Below are 22950 nucleotides of genomic sequence, written 5' to 3'. Positions count from 1 at the left end.
ACATTTCGGAGGTTTACAGCTCTTGGCTTCGCAGTTAGTGTAATGACGTTGGCACAGACTTTAAACGTACGGATACTTTAAACAGTGCGGACGTAGCAGCAGTAGTGGCAGCAGCAATCTTGCCAAGAGCATGCAGTTCCAATAAACGTTTTTTTCCCATTAAAATTGTACTATTGAGTACTTTTGTGTTGGTAGGCTTATTCAACATCAAAAGTAGTCATAACCCTAAAAACAGGAGACAGCACAATTGCACTGCATGAACTTAAGCTCCGTAGCAACATATGCATACTAAAAGTCTTGAGTTTAATAGTTATTTCTTATAGTCGCAGGGGACATGGGTGCTAAGCAGTAACTCATTTAATTTAACCGTTGATGAAGGGCAATGTTGTTAGCTCTAGTGAAATTAGCTAATAGTATATTTACATATATTCCAAGCAAGATAGGCAAGTGCCAAATTTATACTGAAATAAGTGAAAGTTGCGTGCAATTCACAATGTCATCATGTACGGTAGCGAGACTACCTTGCAAATTATTTATTGCAATGCAGCAGCATACTTGCAAGATAATAATATAAAAATTGCAACTGTCCAATCCGCCGTCGATGTCAGCTCAAACATTGGTGAGAGAGCAAGTTACGACTACTGCTATCACTTGCTTGCTAGCCATCCTACAGCTACTACTACGCCGGCTGGCTAAGTGTAACGGGTGGTCTCTTGCTGCGTTGTGTATTAGATTTAATGTGATGTTACGTGGGTCGGCGAGCGAGCGAGTTTCGAACCGAGGTTCTTACTGCTCGTTGCCAACCCCTTAAAGCCAGCGTCGTTGCCAGTTGAGCTAAAGGCAAATTGCCGTTAGCCTGTCGGCGACAACGCTACTTAACCAGGTCTCAGGGGGAGTGACGTAGCCGCTGCAACCACTCGGCTACCTGCTACCCGCTACCTAAGGCTTTACGCAGGACTCACACGAGCTAATCACTTCAGCTCCGCTACACTCACCCCCCTTTGACCTCCTCTGACTCCTCAGCGACCACTGGCGGCCAAGCTGTGCTTTAGCCAGTGATCCGGGTCACGGCACCAATGTAACGGGTGGTCTCTTGCTGCGTTGTGTATTAGATTTAATGTGATGTTACGTGGGTCGGCGAGCGAGCGAGTTTCGAACCGAGGTTCTTACTGCTCGTTGCCAACCCCTTAAAGCCAGCGTCGTTGCCAGTTGAGCTAAAGGCAAATTGCCGTTAGCCTGTCGGCGACAACGCTACTTAACCAGGTCTCAGGGGGAGTGACGTAGCCGCTGCAACCACTCGGCTACCTGCTACCCGCTACCTAAGGCTTTACGCAGGACTCACACGAGCTAATCACTTCAGCTCCGCTACATAAGCAGCTTAGCCACGGCAGTGTCGGTAGAGTCAGAACAGGATCGAGTGACGCTTGACAGGCCCCTCTTTTAAAACAAATGTTGTAGCAAGCTAGCTAGCAGCTTGAGCAGGGAAACGTCCCCCCAGCAGGGGACGTGCAGCCACCTATTACAAAAAGTGGATTGACACACTTAAAATTAATACGACTGAAAAGTTCAGTTCACGGTGAACGTTCCCAAACTATGCAAAATGTTGCGCTGTGTAGACTACTGTCGTAGTAGCTACCTAGCTAATGGACTAATATTTGTGGTCAAAGCCAACTTGCTAGCAAGCTCGCCAACGTTTGCAGTGAAGTCCTAAGATCAGTATTAAACTGTTATTACTACTGTCGTTCTTAAATAATGAGTTGCCGACGCTGCTATAACAGTTAGACTGACAGATGTCTATGAAGCCAGCTACCGAAATAACCGCACAAAAGTCGATTTTCTAACTTAGCTAGCGTGCTAACAGGCTAGCTATCTAGTTTGGCGAACTAGCTCGGTAGCTGTCAGTTGCAGCTGCGACGCAGTGGCGAAAAATATCTACGTTAGGTAACGTTGGCTATCTCACGTCAGCTATATGATATGGGTTGCTTAGACAATTTTCTGGCAAAGTTTAGGCTGCCCGTGCGCCCCCTCTTCCACAAACCGCTTCCATTCCTCTTTTCTCAATACTTAACAAGGTATTATTCCACAGGCGGAGACAGTCAGAAAACAGCATCACAGATAACGCAGCTAGACTAGCTAGCTACTTTGCTAGCCCAAAAGAGAAGTATAAACTCGCATGTTTAACTCACCCCAGAAAATGTTTTAAGGTGCTGCTTGCAGTCGAGACAGTAGGACTGATGATGAAATCACACTGTCGTCCATAGCTGTTGCCTGTCAATGGTTTGATTTTATTCTTCCTTGGTAAAACATAGCTGGTTAGCTATCTTTTTTCCTCTAGCAACCCTAAGGAAGAAAAACTAACTGAGCCCCTTTTTACACTACAATCACAAAATGGTGAATGAACCTGTAACAGCTGGCCCGTTTAGCCAATCAAAAATCACTGACAGATACAGTAGCCTGTGGTTTTAGAGTATTAAATGAGGAGGCGTGGTCAAATGTCAAAGTATAGGTAAATGACACTCTGCATTAGCGAATGGCGCTATGGGAAAACACCTAACTACTGCTCGGCAAAAAGTTTACAATATCCAATTAGAGATCAGGGAGGCTTAGGAACAGGGAGTAGGCGGGCGAAGGATAGAAAAAATAACGCTAATAGCCAATCTGAAAACAAAAGATACACCCTCTTTGTAAATAATGAGTTATGGACAGCACGGACACTACCCCCCAGTTCAGCGGTGCACTCTGGGATCTGTTGTTCATTACGAGGCAACTTTTGCTGCTTAGTTGACGGTCGGTTTGCAAAAACCACACCTTAACACGTACTCGGTTTCACGATTTGTTGATCGCTTTTGATTTGGACTTGAGGGAGGGAGGAAAGCGAACGAACAAGTTAGTTACAGGAAGGAGAGGGAAAAGTATTCCGTGTGTATTTAGTTCCCACCGTTTATTTGAGCATTTGGTGCGTTGCTGCTGTTAGCACAGCCCATAGTGACAATCAGTTTTATGCCTCAGATCGCTTTCTCTTCCCCTTCCCTCTATTTATTTCTTCACTTTTTCCACACTCTTCTAACCATGGCTCTTACTCTGTTAGCAACAGCCCCTCACTTTGCCCGATCTAACCAATCACAGCGCTCACACAGTCTCAACTTGACGTTGCGAGTGTCCTGCCCCTCCTCCTCAACCAACCCGGGTTGACTTTTTATATGACGTCATCTAGCGAGAATGCAATTGGCTGAGGGATAGAGAGTCTCCAGGCCAATGACCAAGTACAGCGGTGATGTCATTACGCTTGTTGCCACCAGCTGGACTTAAAAGGCGGGTTTTCGGCAAACTCATCTAACCCGTCTATTACAAAAAAAAGAGTAAAACTGTATTATAATTTAGCTGTGGCTATAACAAGATTCATGTGTCCATAGTATATGCACAGTGACATTGATTAAGTTATTAATGTTGGAAAGATGCGTTGTAGTTTGTTTTGTCCTTTGCATTCTTGTTTTTTTTTTTTTCTGGATGCCTATGGACTAAGTGTGCACGGTTGTAAGGGCAACAACGCCCTCCTCCTTTGGGACTGAAGTTGAAAGGAAGATGAAGAGAGCGCAGTAATGTTTGCTTCTGTCTGCTTCACAGGCAAGCAGCGGAGTAACAGTTATGTAATCAGACATGTACTCACGCAAAGGCATGTACACACAGAACAGAGCAGAACAGCTCCACGCCCCGGTGTTAACACACATCATGGCATCCTCGGTTTCCCCTGCAATCTGCTTTTTTTGTCGTAAATGAGTGAAGGGCTGCCAAAATTGAGGATGCGAATTATTGTACACGGGGGAAGAGAATGTAGGGCAAGAGATTTTGAGAGAAGAGTTTAATTAAGATGTCTGAATGCGGACATTTAAAAGAGCATGAGAAATCGACAAGTAAGCCAGCAAATGCTGCACTTCACTGTGCGCAGAATGTCTCACTATATCCCCATAATTATCATCACTGCCGTTATTATTGCGGTCACTATTACTGTTGAGCCATAGTTGTTGTCCAGAGTAATTAACAGCGTGCATTTTATAGCCTACCTACAAAAAAAAGAAGAAATACAAACTGAGACAGTAATATTGGATAATTAGTCATTTCCCACATTTACACAGTAAACAAAGTCATTGTGAAACTAAATTGAAAACACACAATTTAAAGGAAAAAACTAAATTCACATTCCTCTAAAAAACACATTCCTCTACATTCAGCACCCCTACAAGCAGACTCCTTACAGGTCCTGGAGTCTGGGGGTCTTTGCTAATAGGGGAAGAAAAGCAGTTGTTTTCCACTGGGTGTCTGAAATTGGCTTGAAATGATTTATTGATAAAACAACAACTGTTATTTGAGAGTCTAAATACAAATTATATTCCAGCACAAGATATTACAGTCTGAATGGCATCCCTTCATTCACATTATTTTTCAAAATTTGCTATATTGATTTCTCTCAAACAATTTAGACTAGAGCCAGTTTATCAAAATGCCACCTTAAGGGTAGGCTAAAATGCAGGTTCTCAGTCTTTTCGTGCTGTTGTAATGTACCTCGATGTGCTTTTGTTTATGGATAAAAAATTAATAACACTTTATATTCAAATATAATACACATCAATGCTTAAACAGGTTAAGATAATGTTAGATAATCTATGATATATCTCACGTAAATTTGGCTACCCTACACAATAACATGAGAAGAATTCAAATAAGTTGGTCTTATTTTTCTTTCTATTTGTTGTATTTTATACCTCTCTATTTATCTTATTCAATTTATTCTTTTGTTGTTTTTGATGTGTGCCGGACGGTGCAGTTGTGACACTCAAATTTCCTTCGGGATTAATAAAGTATTTCTTATTCTTATTCTTATTCTTAAATGTGCATATATACAATGTTTATTTGTATCTCATTATTTTGTGGATATAAATTATATACTTTTAGGCTACACTAAATTTCAATGCAATTTTTATGAATTTGAGTAAAAGAGTAAAAGATCACAAAACCTATACATTTTAGGATTTGTAGACCTATTTAATTTGTCTGCAACAATACATTTTGGTACCTTAGAAATCCACACGAGCAGCAAGAAACCGGAAGTGTTCAAATGGAGTATACTTGCCAAGTTGCTCACTACGGATTGCATCTGAACCTCTAGAATCCATTAAAGGACAAAACTCAAACTTATAATTGCACCATAAGAAAAACAACAAGATACCTAATTAAGGGCTTAATGTGATGAAAGGGACCAAATTACGCATGCAAATATTACATATATCTGCAATACAGATATGATCTCCAGTCAGAGATGTTTTTGAGGAGAGATACAAATACTCACATATTTGGAATAAAAGGTCTGTTAAAATACAGGATTGTGTCATTTCCATTATGATATTTTATGGCTAAGATGCTAAAGATGTTAATTCCCCAGCTTTTATTAAACATGAAGAAGTACTGGGGAAAGGGCATTGTGTTTGTGCTCTCAGGAGGAAAGAGAGCACGGGTACCATGCCCCGTGCAGCGTCCTGCGTCCGTCTGGTTTATGGAAACGTCTTGGTTACATTATTGTCCTCTCAGAGAGCCACATTTTCAAAGAATATCTTTCAGTCTCTCAACCATCATTTTCATATACTGCCGTGGTCACGAGTAGTACGGAGGAGACCGTGTACCACTTACGGAGCAGAGCTGTGAGCGAAGCCACAGTGCACAACTTTACATTGGGCAGTGACACTAAGCTCCACATGACACACGGGTTATAAAACCAAATTAACAAATTTGCTCATGCACACACTAATCTGTTCTGATGTTACATTAAATAATCCACATTAACCTCTGCCCTAGCTACAGCTTGGATGGTAGCACAAACAACCAGGGGAGACTTTTGTGTAGAGGTTTAGGACTTCGGCTGGGATGAGTCTTCATTAGCAATGTGGATCACTTAGAGTGAGGGATTGTTTTATTCAATAATCAGCTGTGTAAAAAGATTCCACCTAAAATGTAAGTCATAAGGGTTTCTGCTAAGCAAATAAATATTAATGACCCTATCAGGAGACAGTGTTGTATGAACTGGTATTTGACTATGTTGCTGTAACATCATTTGATCCAGCTTTGCAAAACACAGCAAGACATTGCAGAATCCCTTACAGGAGATATAATGCAATACAATGGCTAAGAGTAGTGACAACTTTTAGACATATTCACCTAAGAAAGGAGAAGACTTCCACTCCCATGATAATCACTTTTGGTCACAGCTGAACAGAGCAATCGATTGATCAAACAATCGATTGATAGATAGATATGCCAAACAAATAAATGAGTAAACAGACGGCTAATGAACCCTTCCACTAAGAGGCCAGCATCAAAGACTTTACACCAGAAATAACAAGCTGAGAAGGTGAGGGTATAATGTACTACATATGAAATACACTGATCTTTCCTTTCATCTGTCGTGAAACTGTAATTTTCATATATTGGGCATGTGACCAAGTTCTGCAAGCGTCCAAGTGTCCATATTGGAACGTCTTGCAGATTGATTTTAATGCTCCTTCCCTTCTGTCTGTGGTCAAGGATGGACAAGACGGGTAAATTCTCTGTGTACAGATCACCAGCAGTTACTGTTTATCTGTTAACAACTTAATCTGAGGCCATTTATATTCTATCAGTAGATGAAAATCCATGACAGAGATGTCAAAATGCATGTATTTGGCCAGTATTTTAAATTATAACGCTATATTTGAAAAAGACCTCTGTTCAGCTCTCTCTACCCTGGCATGCACATAGAATCTGCTGTTTGCAGAATGCAGAGTTTGAATAAAGTTTGACTGAACTTGTTTATTTACCCTGGATTTTGAAGGTGAGGGCAAAAAAAAAACAGCTTTGCTGCCTTCCACAGCATTCAGTCCTGTGTGCCCCGGTGCATCTTGCATTGGAAAGAATGCTGATTAGTCCCCAAGAGACGCCAGCCCTGGCCAGTAATGGCCTTCGGGTTGGTATGTGAGGAGTTTTAACCGTAATATGGGAAAATGAGGAAAGGCAAGATTGGAAGGTCATATAGTGGCCATTTGCATACGAATGCATACCTTCTTGGTGGGCCACTGGCTTGGATAAGGGGGAGCCAACAGAACAGTGACTTTTGAGATGAAAATACCCATCTTTTGAAAATTAAACAAAACATCTGAATTATACATAAATGAAGGAGGGACTCTGAGAGAAGGGACCCTCCTCAAGAGAATTTCAGATGAACAAAGGCTGCAGCACATTGCTGTAGAAGGATGAGAGATTCATAGATCTTTCTACTTCAGGACTTCAAAGGTTGCCATCTTGTCTGGCTCATGCACAGAATAGAGATTGTGCAGCGCTGCTTTCTGGTTTCATTTAATTCAGTGCCAGTGTGAAAGTCATCACACGTCCTTTCAAATCTGTTTTGAATGGAAAATACCATTGTTTCCGCAATGTATTCACCACTTCAAAAGCACTGAGTAAGATGTGTCTGCATTATGTTTTTTTTCTTTTGTCATTAAGTATAAAACGTGCAGACTTTCAGCTTCTTGGAAATCATGTTGATTTTTGTCATCTTAAATATTAGAGTACAATTCAGCCAAAATTTTATGCATGTACATCTTTTTCTCACCTCCTGTATTGTAAGAATTCATACTGAAGAGCTTTTATGTTTTTATCAAGCAATAAAACAAGCAAATTTTAAATAAGTGAATTTTGTGGTTTCATGACCAACTCTGTGTTAATGAAAGAAACCCCTGAATACATTTCACATTCAAATAAAGAGAAGAAGCTCAAACAGCCTCGCTATGCACAGTGGTGACTGGAAGCACAGAGCAGTAATGTTGAAGGGATCACTGTCCATTTCAGCTGAAAACTCCCAAAATAACAACATTCCCATCGAAATATAAATGGATGAATTGGCCCAAAACAGCTACCTGGTTTACCTTGATTTCATGGCTTGTATTGAAACAGTGAAACACTGACTTGCTGTGGAGAGTCAGAGCTCAAGTATCCACTCACTTCTCACTTCCTGGAGTAGCGCAATATCGATAGCTGAAATGCTTTTCAGTAGAAATTGAGAAACCAACAGGAGAGTTCTCTGCTCTTAAAACGATTAAGTGCACTTGATTTGCATAGCAAAACAAATTGTAAGGTTAGGAAAAACATTAACTTAGAGTTGATTTGAGGTGTAGCGCCCATTTAAGCATGATATACATTAATAATGATGTTCAAAATGAATTCACCACCTACCAGTCAATGGACAAAAATGACTGTGGGAAAAACATAGTACACCCTCTGATAAATACAGGCCATTTCAGGTTATTCTCTGCTGCTTAACATTAGCCTGAACAAGGCAGGCGTAATTAACAACACCCACGTTCAGCAAGAAAGAGTCAGAACTTTCAGTACAAGGAAGTATGTGCTCATTTTTTATATCGGCAGAAGTGACTCAGGAAAAAACAAAGTTTGGTAACACATACTGCGAACAACTCATAACAAAAAACATGCACTGACAAGAGAAAAGATTATGCAAAAAGATGACACACTTTTAACACATTTAAGGGAGCTTTCATGTGCAGCCAAAAAATCAGGGAACTTGTGAATTTACTCATCAGAACACATATTGCTTTCCTATTTCCAGCACAGTACTACTGGGTTGACACCACCCATTTAAAATAATAATCAAATTAATGTGAGAAGGTACAGAGCTGGAATCTTTATTCAAATTGTAATGTAGTGTCAGTCCATATTTATGGCTGTGGAAGACATGCATATTGAATAAGTAGGTTCTCCTGGAAATAGACTGAAGTTTTGAATACAGCTGAACTGATTAGAAATGTGTAGAAGGATTTCATATGATTATTTGATAAGCATGTGGTTATCCAGGGCAACTTGAAATGCGCTTACTTTTGAAGTACCGCTCTAAAGCCAGATTAAACAGAATGAAGAAACTCAGTTCAAGTGAAATAAAAAAGAAATAAAACACCTGGAAATGACAAACAGTGACATTCATACAGTTGGACATACCTGAAGCAATTCCAGAGAAATACCTTGTCCAATGGTATAATAGCTGTAATCCACTTAGAATTTGACCCCATAACCTTCCGGTTACCAGACCAGTTCCTTCAACCTCATGCTATTTTGAAAGGTACTACCTGGATTTGAACCCAGGATCCATGAATCCAGGGCACGGCCTACAAACGCCACAGCACCACACTATTACCGGCTCTAAACTGGCTGCAGGATTCCCGTGTAAGGCACAAATAAAAGGGAACGCATGACTGCTTTGAAGGATAAAAGACAACTTTTAACAACCACATTCATCTTGTCTGATGCGCTTTATTGACTGATTTTGGCCTCTATATGAACGCAGATTATTATTTTCTTATGAGTGATTGGTCAAATCAGTGTGTCATGCACACCTTATCCTCCAAGGTCGACAGCGGCCATTCACAGCACAGTTTAACCGGTGGAGGATTGGCAAAATGGTGAGAATAATTTCATATTATACTGAGCCAATGGCCTCTTACATCTGATACAGGTGCACACACTTCAGCCAGAAGTCATACTGTTACTACCTCTTAATTACTATGCTATTATCATTTCTGAGATAAAGCATAAAACTGTCTCTCAGGCGCTTTCAAAAGTGTGTAAGTGCAAAACAGACAGAATATGAAAAGGAAAGAAATCATAATCTGAAATTACCGGACATAACATGTATCTCTGCAAAGCTGACCAAATAATGATCACTAGAGAAGTGAAAGCATCAACAAATCTCACATGAAATTCAATTCTCAAACATTCTGACACAACAGAATTACACAGAACCACCATAAACACAACTCAATGCATAGAAATGAGAGCAGTTACACAGTAATCCCTTGCAAAAAAAAAGGGGACATACTCTTATGAGTCCTGGTAAATGTGTATGTATGTAAATTAATGTCCAGGTTAACTGGCACAGAGGCTTGTGAACATTGTTGCACTGGAGACAGCCTGCAGTTAAAATGCGCTCTCAGGGTTGTAAGTTGCTCAGGGTATAATTAGTTCCTCTCCCAGGTGATGACATGCCTCTTACCATTAGCCTCCCCCCCCCGCCCAATCTCCAGGAGACTTTGACCTTTGACCTTAACCCTGCGCCGGTCATCAACCCTACACAGCATGCTCCACACTCAGCTGTCAATCATCTGTCGAAGACGCCTCCTTGTGTTTGGCTAAGGCGAGTAAGGGGATAACAACGCAAAAGAACACAGAGGCAGTTCACGTGCAATCAGGTAGACTAGAGGCAGTGGGATCAGAAGTAAGAAATGTGTAAACAGTGTATGTAATAAATCTAGGAAGGGAATTACAGCCCTTGTAAAAGCTGCGGTCCAAATAAATCACGGCTGCAGTTGTGCTTGTAACAGGAGAACCATGTAAATGGTTGTCCTGAATTTGGCATCCGTCCCGCCAGGTGTGCCTCGCCTTGTCGGATATGTCCCCAGTGCTTCCTGTCCTTTCAGCAGACCTCAGGGCTTTTTTAGAATCAGCTGTGCGGCACCCTGGTTTAGGCACTGGACTGCATCCAAGAAGCTTATGGATTCAGCCGCTGTCTGTATGATAGATGTATGGCTCTGCAGTGCGGTGCTACGCACAGAGTGCCAGATGCACTCCGTCTCCCTGCACGAGTGCGGGGAACAGTGTGGTTCCCTGCAAATCCCCCCCCCCCCCCCGTATCAGGAGGCTCAGAGTGCAGGTGAGCTGCAGCTTCCCCTTTCTGCCGCCGCGTGTAAATGAAATGAGGCTCTTTGCGTTTGAAGGTTAAGCGGGCGTGTGATCCCTCCCGGCCACCTCGGGATTTGGCTAATCCGCGCATCAAACCAGCAGCGGTAAAGCCGAGGATAAGCCAGCTCCACGGCACATTCTCTCTCTCGCTCTCCCTCCGCCGGAACCTGCCAAGTCGACGGCAGCGTCAGCAGGCCCCGCCTCCCAGCAGCACCTCTAAGCCCCGGGTTCCCACGCCACGTTAACAAGCTACGTGACCAACCGAGCGCCAGGGTGAGTTGAACCCGTGACCCTCCCCCCAAGGCTGGCACAGGTGTGCCGTGTGCAGCACCCCACCCAGGACAGAGGAGGCATGTCCTCCAGGTTTACGTTTAACAGTAACACTCACCCACAGGGGAATCACAAGGAACAAGGCTGCCCACCTGGTGCAGCTCTGCTTGCTCTCTATGAGGGAGGACATGCTCACTCATAGCTGCACTGTGTCAGAGGCAGCCACCTCTGCTCGACCGAACAGAGCCACGGAGAGATGTTTCCCTCTAAATTACGGATTACTGAAAACGCTAATGTGTGCATGGTCAGCTAGTTTTAATGTGTGCCCGACTTCATGCAATTCAATTATTAAACAGGGGAAATGACATGACTTGGCAACTCCCCAGAGTTTTCTATACACCTACTTCATATTTGACAGTAATTTAGTATTCACTCCTTATCCTAGTGTGGCAGGGTAGCATAGTTGAGGAGGAGGACGTGTAACTGAAAGGTTGGCGGTTCGATTCCCTGCTGGGGCACTGCTGCTGTGCCTTTGGGCAAGGTACTTAACCCTCAATTGCCTCAGTAAATATCCCGCTGTATAAACGGATAACATTGTAAAAAAAAAAAAAAACTGTAATCGATGTAAGTCGTTCTGGATGAGAGTGTCTGCTAAATGCCAGTAATGTAGTGTGTGTGGGCATCCTCTATATGGACTTGGCTTTTGTCATTGGAGTTCACAGACCAGCAGTGACTAATTACTAAAAGGCACTGTGATAAAAATAGATATTTTACAATCATTTAAAAGATATTTGTTGAGCCCTTTGCTGCCGACAATGAATCGACAATGCTCTTTGCTCCACAGTGAATTTAGTGCACTTTCTCAAAGCTTTTAAGCCAAGAAAACGGTACTTACAGAGCAGTTGAAATCGGGAGAAGAGGGACTTTCGCGAGTGCTGTTACTATGATCGTGTTTATGCAGCATTTTGGGACTTACCAGCGTCCTTTCCAGCGCGGCACTAAGAGGTCAGCATTTCAGAGCTCTGTGACTGTGGGACCTTTTACGAGCAGCAGAGGGCGACATTTCTCAAATAATAGCGGCGACGTTTGGTGTCATTTTAAGGCCAGCGTGCCTTCTAGTTTACTCTCCCAGGTGACACACAGTCATAATATTCTGAGAAATTCAAGGTTTTTGAACAGCAGATTTAAATTCTCTCAGGAACAGTGCCACGACCTCCACCCGGCAGAGATGCGTGTCAATGCTCCGTGTCTATACTTATCTGTATTCTCAGTCTTAGCTACTAACATTGCAAAGTATTACATCCCAATACAATCATACGAAAAGGCAAATTATATTATATTATATACAGGCTATTATTTAAAAATAGCAAAATCCACACTATGCAATTGTATTTATTAGGCTAATTTTCTACTTCGTAGTTCTAAAATACAGCAGAAATCTCTTCAGACGCACACAGCCACGTAATGTGAGCAATCGTTTCATCTATCCCTACATTTTCCCGGCATCCAATGAACGCAGGCGAGTTACCATGACAATGCTCAAGCTTGTGCGCAACATTCTATATTAAGTTGAAGCGCTAATCACAGTGCACAACTCTGGTGCTTTCCTCTTCGTGTACAAAGTAAACGAATGAATTTCATTTAGGAATCTACATTTTACTTGCTACTATTATATTGAAACATGGCAGCTATTAACACAGGAGGCGCTGCTCATATCACAAATTGACTTGTTGATAATGGTATATGAGCAACATCATTCATAAAGCCCCGGCGTACCAAGATAGATTTAACCCATTTGTATGATTCAATCATAGTGACACTTACTGAGGCTCGTGTTTTAATGACCTCAATGAAATGAAATTTAATGAAAGTTTTTGACGTAAACTCTCCTCGTGCGCCATGTCTTTCATGACGTCTATGAGAGGATTCCAAGCTCGCCTCCGAGCGTGCACCACTTGATGAACATGCATGCATACAGGTGACATTTCTCCGCTCATCTCACACCTCACCTCACCATATGAAGTCTTTTGCGCCCCAACTGACTCTTACATTGTGCTTTAGTGTGACAGGCTGCGGACACGCGAAAAGGTCTGTATCAAAGTATCAGCTGTATCATCTGTATCAGCTAGTAACTTTACAACCTGCTCGTTAACCTAACCGTCTGTCAGAGTAACTTTTGTTGTTGACATCAGCGGTAAACTCAGATATTCTACATGCCGTTATTCGCTAAACGGACAGCAAAGATGTACTTTCTTAAAACCTAAAATTCAGCAACACATTATAGACTTCTACTGCTGTAATTCATTACTGTGAAGTCTCCCAAACGGTGGGGTGGGGGGGACAGATGAATCATGTTTCGTTTAAATTGTAATGCGCAAAAATCGCTGTACAGGGTCTTTCTGGGTGGGCAGCAGCGCGGTCGTTTCGGTCTCATCGTGCGTCAGAGACGGCTGACGACCTATGTTATGTTAGCCTCCAGAGTACATAGCGCTGTAACGCTGTAGATGTGCGCTGCAGTTCCTCTGTACATGTGCGAGGGGGAGACATGTTTCCACGAAAGCCGGCGCAGATACACGCAAAGCGGCAGCAGCAGGAGCTAGCGGAGCCCCAGGACGGTGACTACTCTAATGCAGCTCTGTGTAGAGGCAGGGCAGGTCAGGCCAGGCCGGGGAACATGCCAATCACACCGGCCCAGGTTACGCAGCGTAATCAGCTTGTCCGGTGCTTAGCACCTCCAGTGGGTCACTATTCCCGGTTTTTAGTCATCCATCCAAAGGTATTTGTAGACTGTAAATTAAGACCTGGGCTTCAACTGGAACACAGCTAAAAAAAAAACCCCTAAAGTACTACGGAAATGCAAACAAATCCTCATTACTTTATGATACAAGGGCTCACATATAGCGTGCCTTTAAGCCCAACTTTTAGCATTTGAAAATGGAAAATGGAAAAGGAAACCAATGCTTCATTGGCCAAAACACAATGTATGAAATGTACGAAGCTGGGAAACCCGCCTAAATGAGGGCAGAAATTGCAGCACTGGTAGGCAGTATATGATTGTGTTCTTCGCTGAAGAACTACCACCAAGAACCATTTCAACTGACAAAAATTAGGAATGACACACACAGACACACACATCCTCACAGCAGTGTTGGTTTTTAACCAGTTTTAATTAACCCTGATTACAGTTTAATTACGAGTTGGAAAAAAACAAGAGGATCAAAAGAAGAGAAGTTCAATGTTACATCATCACGGTATTAAAACTCATCCCTCCACTTGAGTGTTACATAACCGCTGAGAAAGGGAGAGAGACACCTTTACAAAGTAAAATACAAGACATCTGTTTTTTTTTCTTTTTAAAATGATATTCCCCCAAAATGAAAAATATACAAGAACCCAAAAAGAGCTTTATAAAATAAAAATAAAAAAAAAATGACAATATGTGACAAGATAGCATACCTCCCTTCCCCTCAGATAAACTCAAGCCTATGCCGGCTGCACTACCCACAACCCCCTGCTGCCATCCGTATGTAAAAATGTAGTTACATTATTTTTTTTATTTTACAAATGTAAAGTTTACAAAGTAAAAGCTGGAAAGGCAGGTGGGAGGAAAAGAGGAAATGGAAGAGACAAGGGGGTGGGGGGTTGGGGGAGGTCGGGGGAGCTTATGGAAAAAAATGGTAGATACGCACAGGAAAGCAAAAAAGCCAACTATGAAATATCAGTGGGGTTGCAGAGGTAAATAATTCAACAATAATGATAATTACTATAATAACAATGAACAGCAATATTGACATCAAAAGGGTAAAGGGGGGGGCATTGGCTGCACCGTGTCCCCTTATCTCTGCTAGTCCTCTCTGAAGGTGTCATACCATACTACAGTGCAAACCAAATATAACCCCCCCCCCCCCCCCCCCCCCACACACGGGAGACACCAAACAAAGGTTCCTTCAGAGGAAGGTCATGGCTAGGTAATGTGAGAGGAAAAAGAGATAGAAAATGTGCTGTTTAAGATACAAAAGGTAAATCAGTAAGGCAGCTGTCAGTTAAAATAGACATAGGCAGGATGGGCAGTTGGGCTCAAACACCTTCAGCACTGGCAGAATCGGGTTCCATGCGGTAGGGGGAGCTTTCTCCAAACAGCCACCAGTCTCACAAGTCATGGATGTGCTTCTCAGTGCTGATGCGTCTGCACCTCCTTTGCGCGCCCGAGCGTTCCTCTGATTTTCCTGGCTGTACGTTGGCAGTCAGGCAGCCCAGAGGTGAGTAAACAGTCCTTAAAGAGCTGGATTTCAGACTACAGGTGTTTCATGCAAAAGGCTCCATTTCATGGTTTGCCGCCCTCTCCAACTCTCTCCAGCCCAGACATTCATTTACGTCCGTAGCCGAATACTGAAACCTTGGGTTCGTTTTAGTTGACACCTTCCATGGTTTCAGTTCAGGCTGTCGTGGGTATCCAAGCTCCTTGTGGCTGTGGAGACCCCCCTCCCCCCATACTCATTCTCTCCCACAGTACTGCAGAGAGGGTAGTCAGCTGGAGAGAGGGGCATGATGGGATATTCTTGCCAATGCTGCCCATGTTTGAAGATTCGTTTGCCCAATTTCATGATCCTTTGTTTTCCTGTCCATGATTTTTTTTTCTTAAAAAAACAAAACAAAAAAAAAAAAAAAACATTTGCATCCCCCATGAACTCCAACCCTCTAAACACAGAGCGCATTAAAAGAGAAAGAAATGATACACTGTTTGCTCCTCTTTCACTCCCCAACTATCACATACGAAAATCACTTCCTGGATCTTAAAGGCTATTATTAAGAAAAACTGCATTTATAATAATCATCCTTACACAGGCGCACACACACGCACATGTGTGTGGTGTGTGTGTGTGTGTGTGTGTGTGTCCACAAACATGAGAAGGGCTTTGTCTCACTCAGCACTTGCTTATCCATCTCTTTGTTCTGCTGTAGAAATGAGGCGAAGGGGCAGGGAGGTGAGGTGTGCGTGTGCGCCCTGTGTCATTAACACTGTGGTCCCGTCCCTCCTGCAGCGCTCCGAGGGCCTGCCGGTCTGTTCCGGCCTGCCAGGGACACGCAGCTTTCAAATGCTAGAAGCGCCGGGCTGAGTGTGATGAGGTGTGTGTGTGTGTGTCCGCCTGCAGACTGCGGGCGCTTGCAGTCCTCATGTTACGCAGGAGAGGGGAGACTTTATCTCTTACAGAGCGGGCGAACTGAGACATTCGGATGAAATGACACTGATACTGACATAACAAACCCTCGTTCTCCTCCCGCTGCTTCCTGTCACTCCGCCTCACTTCCTGGTTCCTCCTTCCCAGCAGTTAGTCGGTCACGCTTCTCCCTGCTACCTCCGACCACCTCCGACCACCACTCTCCCCACCACCTCTGCAAACCTCAGGGGAGAATTGTGCCACCTTTATAACCCTATTCCTTACGCAGCTCAATCAAAAGCCATGGTGACCGAACAAAACCGTCAGCGGTTTGGTGGAGCCGACGCGTTGAGCGAGGGTGAGTGAGAGCTCGCCTCGCTTTCAGCATTTGACGTGTGTTTTTTTTTTTTTTGAGAAAGAATATATGTATGACATCAAATAGATGAATTCTGATATTCAACAGCAGCCTGGAGCAGCACACAGGCCTTTCAGGCCACCTGCTCTGGACAGGCACCTGCCCCAACCTCTCCGCGTGTCTGAGACCCTGCCTTCCCACCTGTGCTGAGGAGAAACGGAGAGGAGGGCGGGGCGGGGAGGGCAGCGGAGGAGTGCGAGGCAGGACTCGTCTCTCTGTCTCTCTGAGAACTCAAACCTACACGAAAAAGATTTAAAAAAAAAAAAAAAAAAAAAAAAAAAAAAAACACTGGCCCTTTGAGGATCTCACTGTGAAACGTCATGCTGGTGTCTGTTCCTCGTTAGCAGAACTGCGCTTGTGAGCGTTTATTAGCTTTCGGATGTGCAAAGTGGGGGGCGAGCCCCGGGCTCCCGACCGAAGTCGCAGCGCAGGCACGGACTCATCTCCTCCCGCCGCTCCTTCCTCGGCCCTGCGCAGCGCAGCGCAGCGCAGCGCAGCCGCGCCTCTCCGCCAGCTCCCGCACTGCCGGGCACCGCTGCGGCTGACTGGCTGCCTCAGGGGTGGGAGGAGCCAGTGCGAAAGGCACGGCCAATCCTGGCGCGGAGATCGGGGAGGGCCCCCGGGTGAAGCAGCCCTGAGTCAGTTTGGGAGCGTGCAGCCGGTGAGACCTGCTTCGCAGGGCAGGACGCACACACGCGCCGCACTGCTGCTCTGATAGGTCTGTACAAAAAGGGGCGGGCCTTCCAGTCAGGTGATTCAGCCCCCCTGTCCTGCCCCACCCCCAAGCTCCATCTCCAGTTTCTTCACAGAATTGGTGTCAGTTAATGGGAAAAGTCACTGATATTTGAGAAGCTGAAGAAAAAGCGGGGAAAATAAATGTTTTGTTTCGAATACTCCCAGTACTCCTGTCTCTTTAGAGTCAGTTCCGCTGCTCGCTTCTCTCTCTTTCTTGTTCTGTGCGCAAGAACAGGCACTTATGAAATCCTGTGTTTCAAAACATTTAAAAACGAAGTAAACAAATAAAAACCGAAAATCCTAAAAATAAAATCTCCCCCTTTCTAAGAACAGGGTGGGGAGGGGTGCGGGATGGCGGGAGGAGTTTGGACCTGATAAAAGACTGGAGGCCTCCAAATTCAATCGCTTCTTCCTCGCCCCCGTTTGGACCGTCGCCCTGCCTCTGTGAGGATGATGGAGCAGGTGGTCCAGTTCGGATCAGGAGGAGGAGGAGGGGCCTCCAGAGAGATATGCGTAACGGTACAAAGGCCACTGTGAGAGAGGAGTCACTTTGTGCAGGGTTCGGGGGGGTGGGGGGGATTTTTTGTCTTTAGAGTTTCTTGAGGTTTACATTGGGGGGGGGGGGGTGTCAGTATTGGAGCGTACGCGCCACCGTCTGTGTGACGTGTCTGTCATTATGATCCCTCCTCACGTCTCCATCCGTATTAGTGTGTGTCGGCGTCTGCGTTAGTGTGTGTGAGCACGCGCGCGGGCGGGCAGGCTGGGATCAGCAGTTGTTCTCCAGGGAGAGCTGGGCGGCGGCACGGTGGAGCTCGGCGCTCACCCGCCGCTGCGGCTGGGGCGGGAGGCCGGCCCTCTCCCTCTCCCGCTCCCCCTCCCTCTCCCTCTCCCCGTTCGCCTCCCCCTCATCCGCCCGCACCTTCTTGTCGTCGGACTCGTCGGCGCCGGCCTCCATGCGCTGGTCCTCGCTCCAGCGGCGCTTGAAGCGCAGCTTGAGCGGGATGCATTTGGTGCCGCCGGGGCTGGCGGGTGCGGGCCCCGCCGCCGTGCTGGCCTGCTCGCCCGGCTCGATCTTCACGCCCACCGGGCGCCGGCCGCCCTCCGCCGGGGGGCCCGGGAAGGACAGCAGCGCCGGCGGCGGTGCCGCGGGGGTCTTGAAGACGTCCTCGTCCAGCTCGTCGTCGTTGGCCGAGGCGGGCGGGGCCACGCCGTTGGGCCTCTGCTCGTGCCGGTGCGGGTGGGGGTGGGGGAAGGGGTCGAACCCGTCCTCTCCCTCACGCTCCTCCGCCTCCTCTTCGCTGATGTCCGTCACCTCCACCTCCTCCTCCGACTCGATGTCGGAGATGGGCTCCACCTAGACAGCCCCAGGGATCAGAGGGTCAGAAACCGGACTCCCCTTGCTGATGGGGTATCGGGTGCTGGCAAGGGCTCTGGTTACCACGCAAGGATCGGTTCCTGGAACTGTGTACAAGTACCAGAGTCCTGTTCACCCAGCCCTGTCTACACTATACACACTATGCTGATTGATGTGTCAGTGGGCCTGTTTTCATGCATACATGCTTTGTTTTGTCCGTGTCTGTGCGTGTGCGCTTGTGCGTTTTTTTGTGTGCTACTCACCTTGATTTTGGGCAGGCTGCTGGTGTTGCTCAGAGAGGCAGAGGAGGCGCAGTTGGAGGCCAGACCGGAGCCTCCGGCGGAGCCCAGGTCGCCGCTGTAGGAGAATGAGGGCCCAAGCCCAGAGGCGGAGCCGGGGGGGGCGGGGGCGGAGCCGGAGGTGCCCGGCCGGCCCTGCGCCTGACCCTGCCCCTCCCTCTGCTTGCGGCCCAGGGGCGGCGGCTGCAGCTTGAACTTGAAGGGCGAGAGGTGGGGCTCCTCGCCGGCGTGCAGCGGGTGGGCGTGGCTGTGGGGCAGGGGCGGGTGGTGGCTGTTGAGGGCGGGCCGCTCGCCCCCGGCGGGGCCCAGGCCCTTGTCGGGACGCTGGGGCTGGGGGATGATGATGTTGGGGTAGTGCAGGAAGGCGCGGGGGCTCAGGTGGTAGTTGTAGACGCTCTGGGTGTGGGCCTGCAGGTAGCGCTTCATGTCCTCGGGGTTGAAGGAGAAGTGGGAGCCCAGCATGGGGGAGAGGGACGGGGACGGGGTGTAGGGCAGGTGGGAGGACGGGGTCATGGAGAGGGCGGGGGAGAGGGGAGGGGCCAGCAGGCCGCCGGCGCCCCCGGGGCCGGGCAGCGGGGACACGGGGAAGGGGGACAGGGGGTCGGGGTGGACGCGGTGGGCCGGCGGGGCCCGTGGGTGAGGGGGGTACACCCGGAAGAGGGGGTCGTGGGAGAGGCGGGGGTGCAGGATGCTGCGGAAGCCGCCGCCGCCGCCCCCGCGCTCGCCGACGCCGCCCCGCTCCTCGGCCCCGCCCTCCTCCAGCTCAGAGTTGACGGAGGTGCCGTCGCTGCAGTCGCTGATGGAGTTGCGGGCCATGCGGCCGGCCACCGCACTGAACACCGGGCTGCGCAGCTCCTCGCTCGGGGACAGCACGTCCGACGGCGTGGACGGCGGGAAGCGGAAGTGGGTCCCCGCCCCAGACGGCACCGGGGGCGCGCTCTGAGGAACACCGCTCCCTGGGGGAGGGAGACAAAACACTCAACACCCATTCATACCCCAGCAACCTGCAGTCAGTACCAGGACTGCGCTGGTAGGTTGGGTGGATCTATTTTACCACAATTTATACAGAGAAACCAACATAATAGCTAAATTATGTGCCCCACTTCCTAGCACACAAATCCTACCCCCCTGAATGTAAAATGTTTTAGTTCAATGGGGTCTTTAAGACCGTTCTGAGCATTACACATTAAGACTGAGCGCACTGTGCTGTGTGCCATCAGAGACTGCTGCTTTTAAGGCCGTGTCCATGGGAAAACAGAATTACATTCCCAATGATCGCGTTTGCGTCAGGGTTTCCAGGAAGAATTACGCCGTACGAGCTGAGAGCACCTGTGCGCACACACACGCGCACACACACACGCACACACACATGCACACGCGCACGCACACAGGCAACTGGAAATAAATTATCACCATACCAGTTTAACAGGAAAAATTAACTGTGGATGAAGTCCAAAAACCTCTACCTAAGCACTTAAGATGATCTTTGAAAATAGCACTAAATCACTTCACGTAAGCAAATAAATGGAACATATCACTGAATGCATTAACTTAAACAGATTCAGGATTTTGCAAAACGACTGTCAAAAACATTAAGAGAATCAGCCTTACCAGCAGAACCCATGTCAATAAAGGGATAATTCACAAGCACCAGCTTGTTAAAGTTGAACTTGTAGGTGAACCTCTTCCCTTTAGTCTTGTGCAGGATCCTCTTGTTGTAGTAATACCTGCAGAGGCACACAGTTACATAATGAAAAAACAAACATAAATACGCTAGTCACGCAACATTAAAATGCACCACGCTGTCCCACATAGCAGCAAAATGTAAGGCTCTCAAATGTCAACGTGCCTCCGATTATCCATCACTCATTAAACACTTCAGCTGAGCATTTCTCAGTAAATCAGGAGTTTGAAAGTCACACAGAGCAACTGAAAAAAGAACGGGAAGGAATGGGGTTGCTGCGGGCAGATGCTTGGTGTGTCTCACTGACTGACTGAACACTCAGTCTTAGGTGACCTGTTGAAACAGCACCACATTAACTAAAGGCTGAGGTACAGAGAACACAAATAGCTCGGCTAAACACCGGGGGGCAGCTTACAGAACAGGCAATTCGGCCTGACAGCTACAAGGGCCCTTTCTGGTTTTGAAGGCTTGGGCGAGAGACAAAAATTAGTAGTGTGTGCTGTCTGTCGCCTCTTGAGCCGAGCCCAGACGGAGAGAAGAAGCAGGGGAAGCAGGAGGAGGAGGAGGAGGAGGAGAGGGGTGGACGGCCTTTCCCCCCCTCCTGATCAATCACTCCACACGCAGCACTGTCCTTCAATAACAACATTCAAATAAAACACATACTAGTTAAAGCAGATGATAAGCACGGAGCTGAGATCAGATCTAAAATAGGACAGGATCCAGGAGAACGCCAAACAGGCATTTGATGGCTGCTATTTTTATTATTCCACGGTAATGAATGCTGTTTACCTGACTGTTCCAAGAGTGCTCTGTAATAACTAACTAGTAACATTCCACCCACTTCACAAACATCAGACTACGCTAATAATAATTACCTGTGATTTCATTGCTGTAAACAATCAGGGTTAGGCAGAATTCAACTAAGGTGGCAGAAATCAGTATCAGTTAAGATAAACAAATGTGTTCAAAATCATGTGGAAGAGCAGCTTCACGGTCACTTCCTCTCCTTCAGTGTCCTCCTCCCACAGGGATAAATGCCAACTCTGTACAGGTATATGTAGAGTTCACTGTGAGAACGCCGCACCGATCTAAATGCACTCGCCTAACTGATCAAAGCTGTTCGGAACCACAACCTCACTCCTCACTTAAGGAAATGATCTACCCTTAATCCCACTGCGTCAATGAAATCAAATGTGAACCTAACAAATGATTTTAAAAACCTAACTTTCACATCTTGCCTTTGCAGGTGCGTAGAAACAGCTGTCAGGGGCCAGCTATGGCTGCTGATCCCATGGTCTGGCTCACATTTCTACACGCGTTTTTATTTGTGGATTTCTGGTCTGTCGCTAATACCGCTCAGCCGTGTCTACCTGTTAAACCTGTGAGCTTCAAACACAAGCATGGCTCAACAGTTGGGGGGAATTTTTGCGTGACGTGCCACAACATGTCAACATTAATGGTTTAAAATCTAATGAGGCGATGTGAAAGGCTGGGGGGGGGGGGGGGGGGGGCCTCGGGGGGTAACGTCCCGTCCCACAGCCTCTCCGCTCACCGCCCCCAAACAGGAAGCAGCGGGGGATGAAACGGGCCTCAGTCCGCTCAATTACCCACACCGTGCGGAATCAGCTGCCTGCCTGACAGATGAACTCTCCCTGACCAGGTACGGTAATTACGCGAAGACACCCGCTGCTCGGCCTGACCACGGCTTCTTAGAAGCGGGTCTCGTGTGAAGCAACAGATCTGCTAAGAGATGTGAGTTGTGGGGGAAGCTTCCTTTCCTCTCGCTGAACATACCAGAGGAAAAGGGCAGGATGTACAACAAGTTCTCTGCTGTCTGCACCTCATGACCGCAGTGCAACAAAATCAGACACTCTCTATAATACAACAGTTATGTGCACCAGGTCTGCCAAACTGTCCCTATCAAGGAAATCAAGGGTTTGACAGGACAGATAACATGGGATTAATATAAACCTACATACATTCAATGTGAGTGTGAACATCTAACTTAAATATATGGGTTTGGTAACTATAGATTAAAAAAACAAAATTGGTCAAGCAAGTCGTACCAAAGTAAGGTCTCCAAGCCATGCGAAGCAAATTCACTTTATCCTTGATTTCAACTAATGCCACAAGGTAATCAGTTTAAAGTGTTCCGTGCAAGAGAGGGCAGCTTCAAAGGATGATTCATTTCCTTTGGGAAACTCATCCTAAGCAAGGAGAAGAGAATGACCGAGACTGTGAGCAAACGGCATACGATCTGACTA

At 46.4% G+C, this 22950-nt stretch overlaps 1 protein-coding gene across 1 annotated transcript in view; it reads right to left on the bottom strand.

Annotated features, from left to right (window-relative positions):
* Positions 1 to 17108: 17108 nt before the first annotated feature.
* The window catches only part of LOC118796620 (ETS domain-containing transcription factor ERF-like), a 41709-nt gene continuing 35867 nt past the window's right edge, over positions 17109 to 22950 (bottom strand). Inside the window, exons 3-5 of the mRNA XM_036555612.1 lie at positions 20614 to 20729; positions 18967 to 19958; positions 17109 to 18703 (exon numbers count right to left, since the gene is read on the bottom strand). Of these exons, the coding sequence (XP_036411505.1) occupies positions 18116 to 18703; positions 18967 to 19958; positions 20614 to 20729 (1696 nt within the window). The 3' untranslated portion in view covers positions 17109 to 18115. The remainder of the gene's footprint in view (positions 18704 to 18966; positions 19959 to 20613; positions 20730 to 22950) is intronic.

Source organism: Megalops cyprinoides, chromosome 21 (genome assembly GCF_013368585.1).
Source record: "Megalops cyprinoides isolate fMegCyp1 chromosome 21, fMegCyp1.pri, whole genome shotgun sequence".
Lineage (NCBI taxonomy): Eukaryota > Metazoa > Chordata > Actinopteri > Elopiformes > Megalopidae > Megalops > Megalops cyprinoides.
The sequence above is the reverse complement of the archived record's forward strand: the minus strand, read 5'-3'. Positions and strand labels throughout refer to the sequence as shown.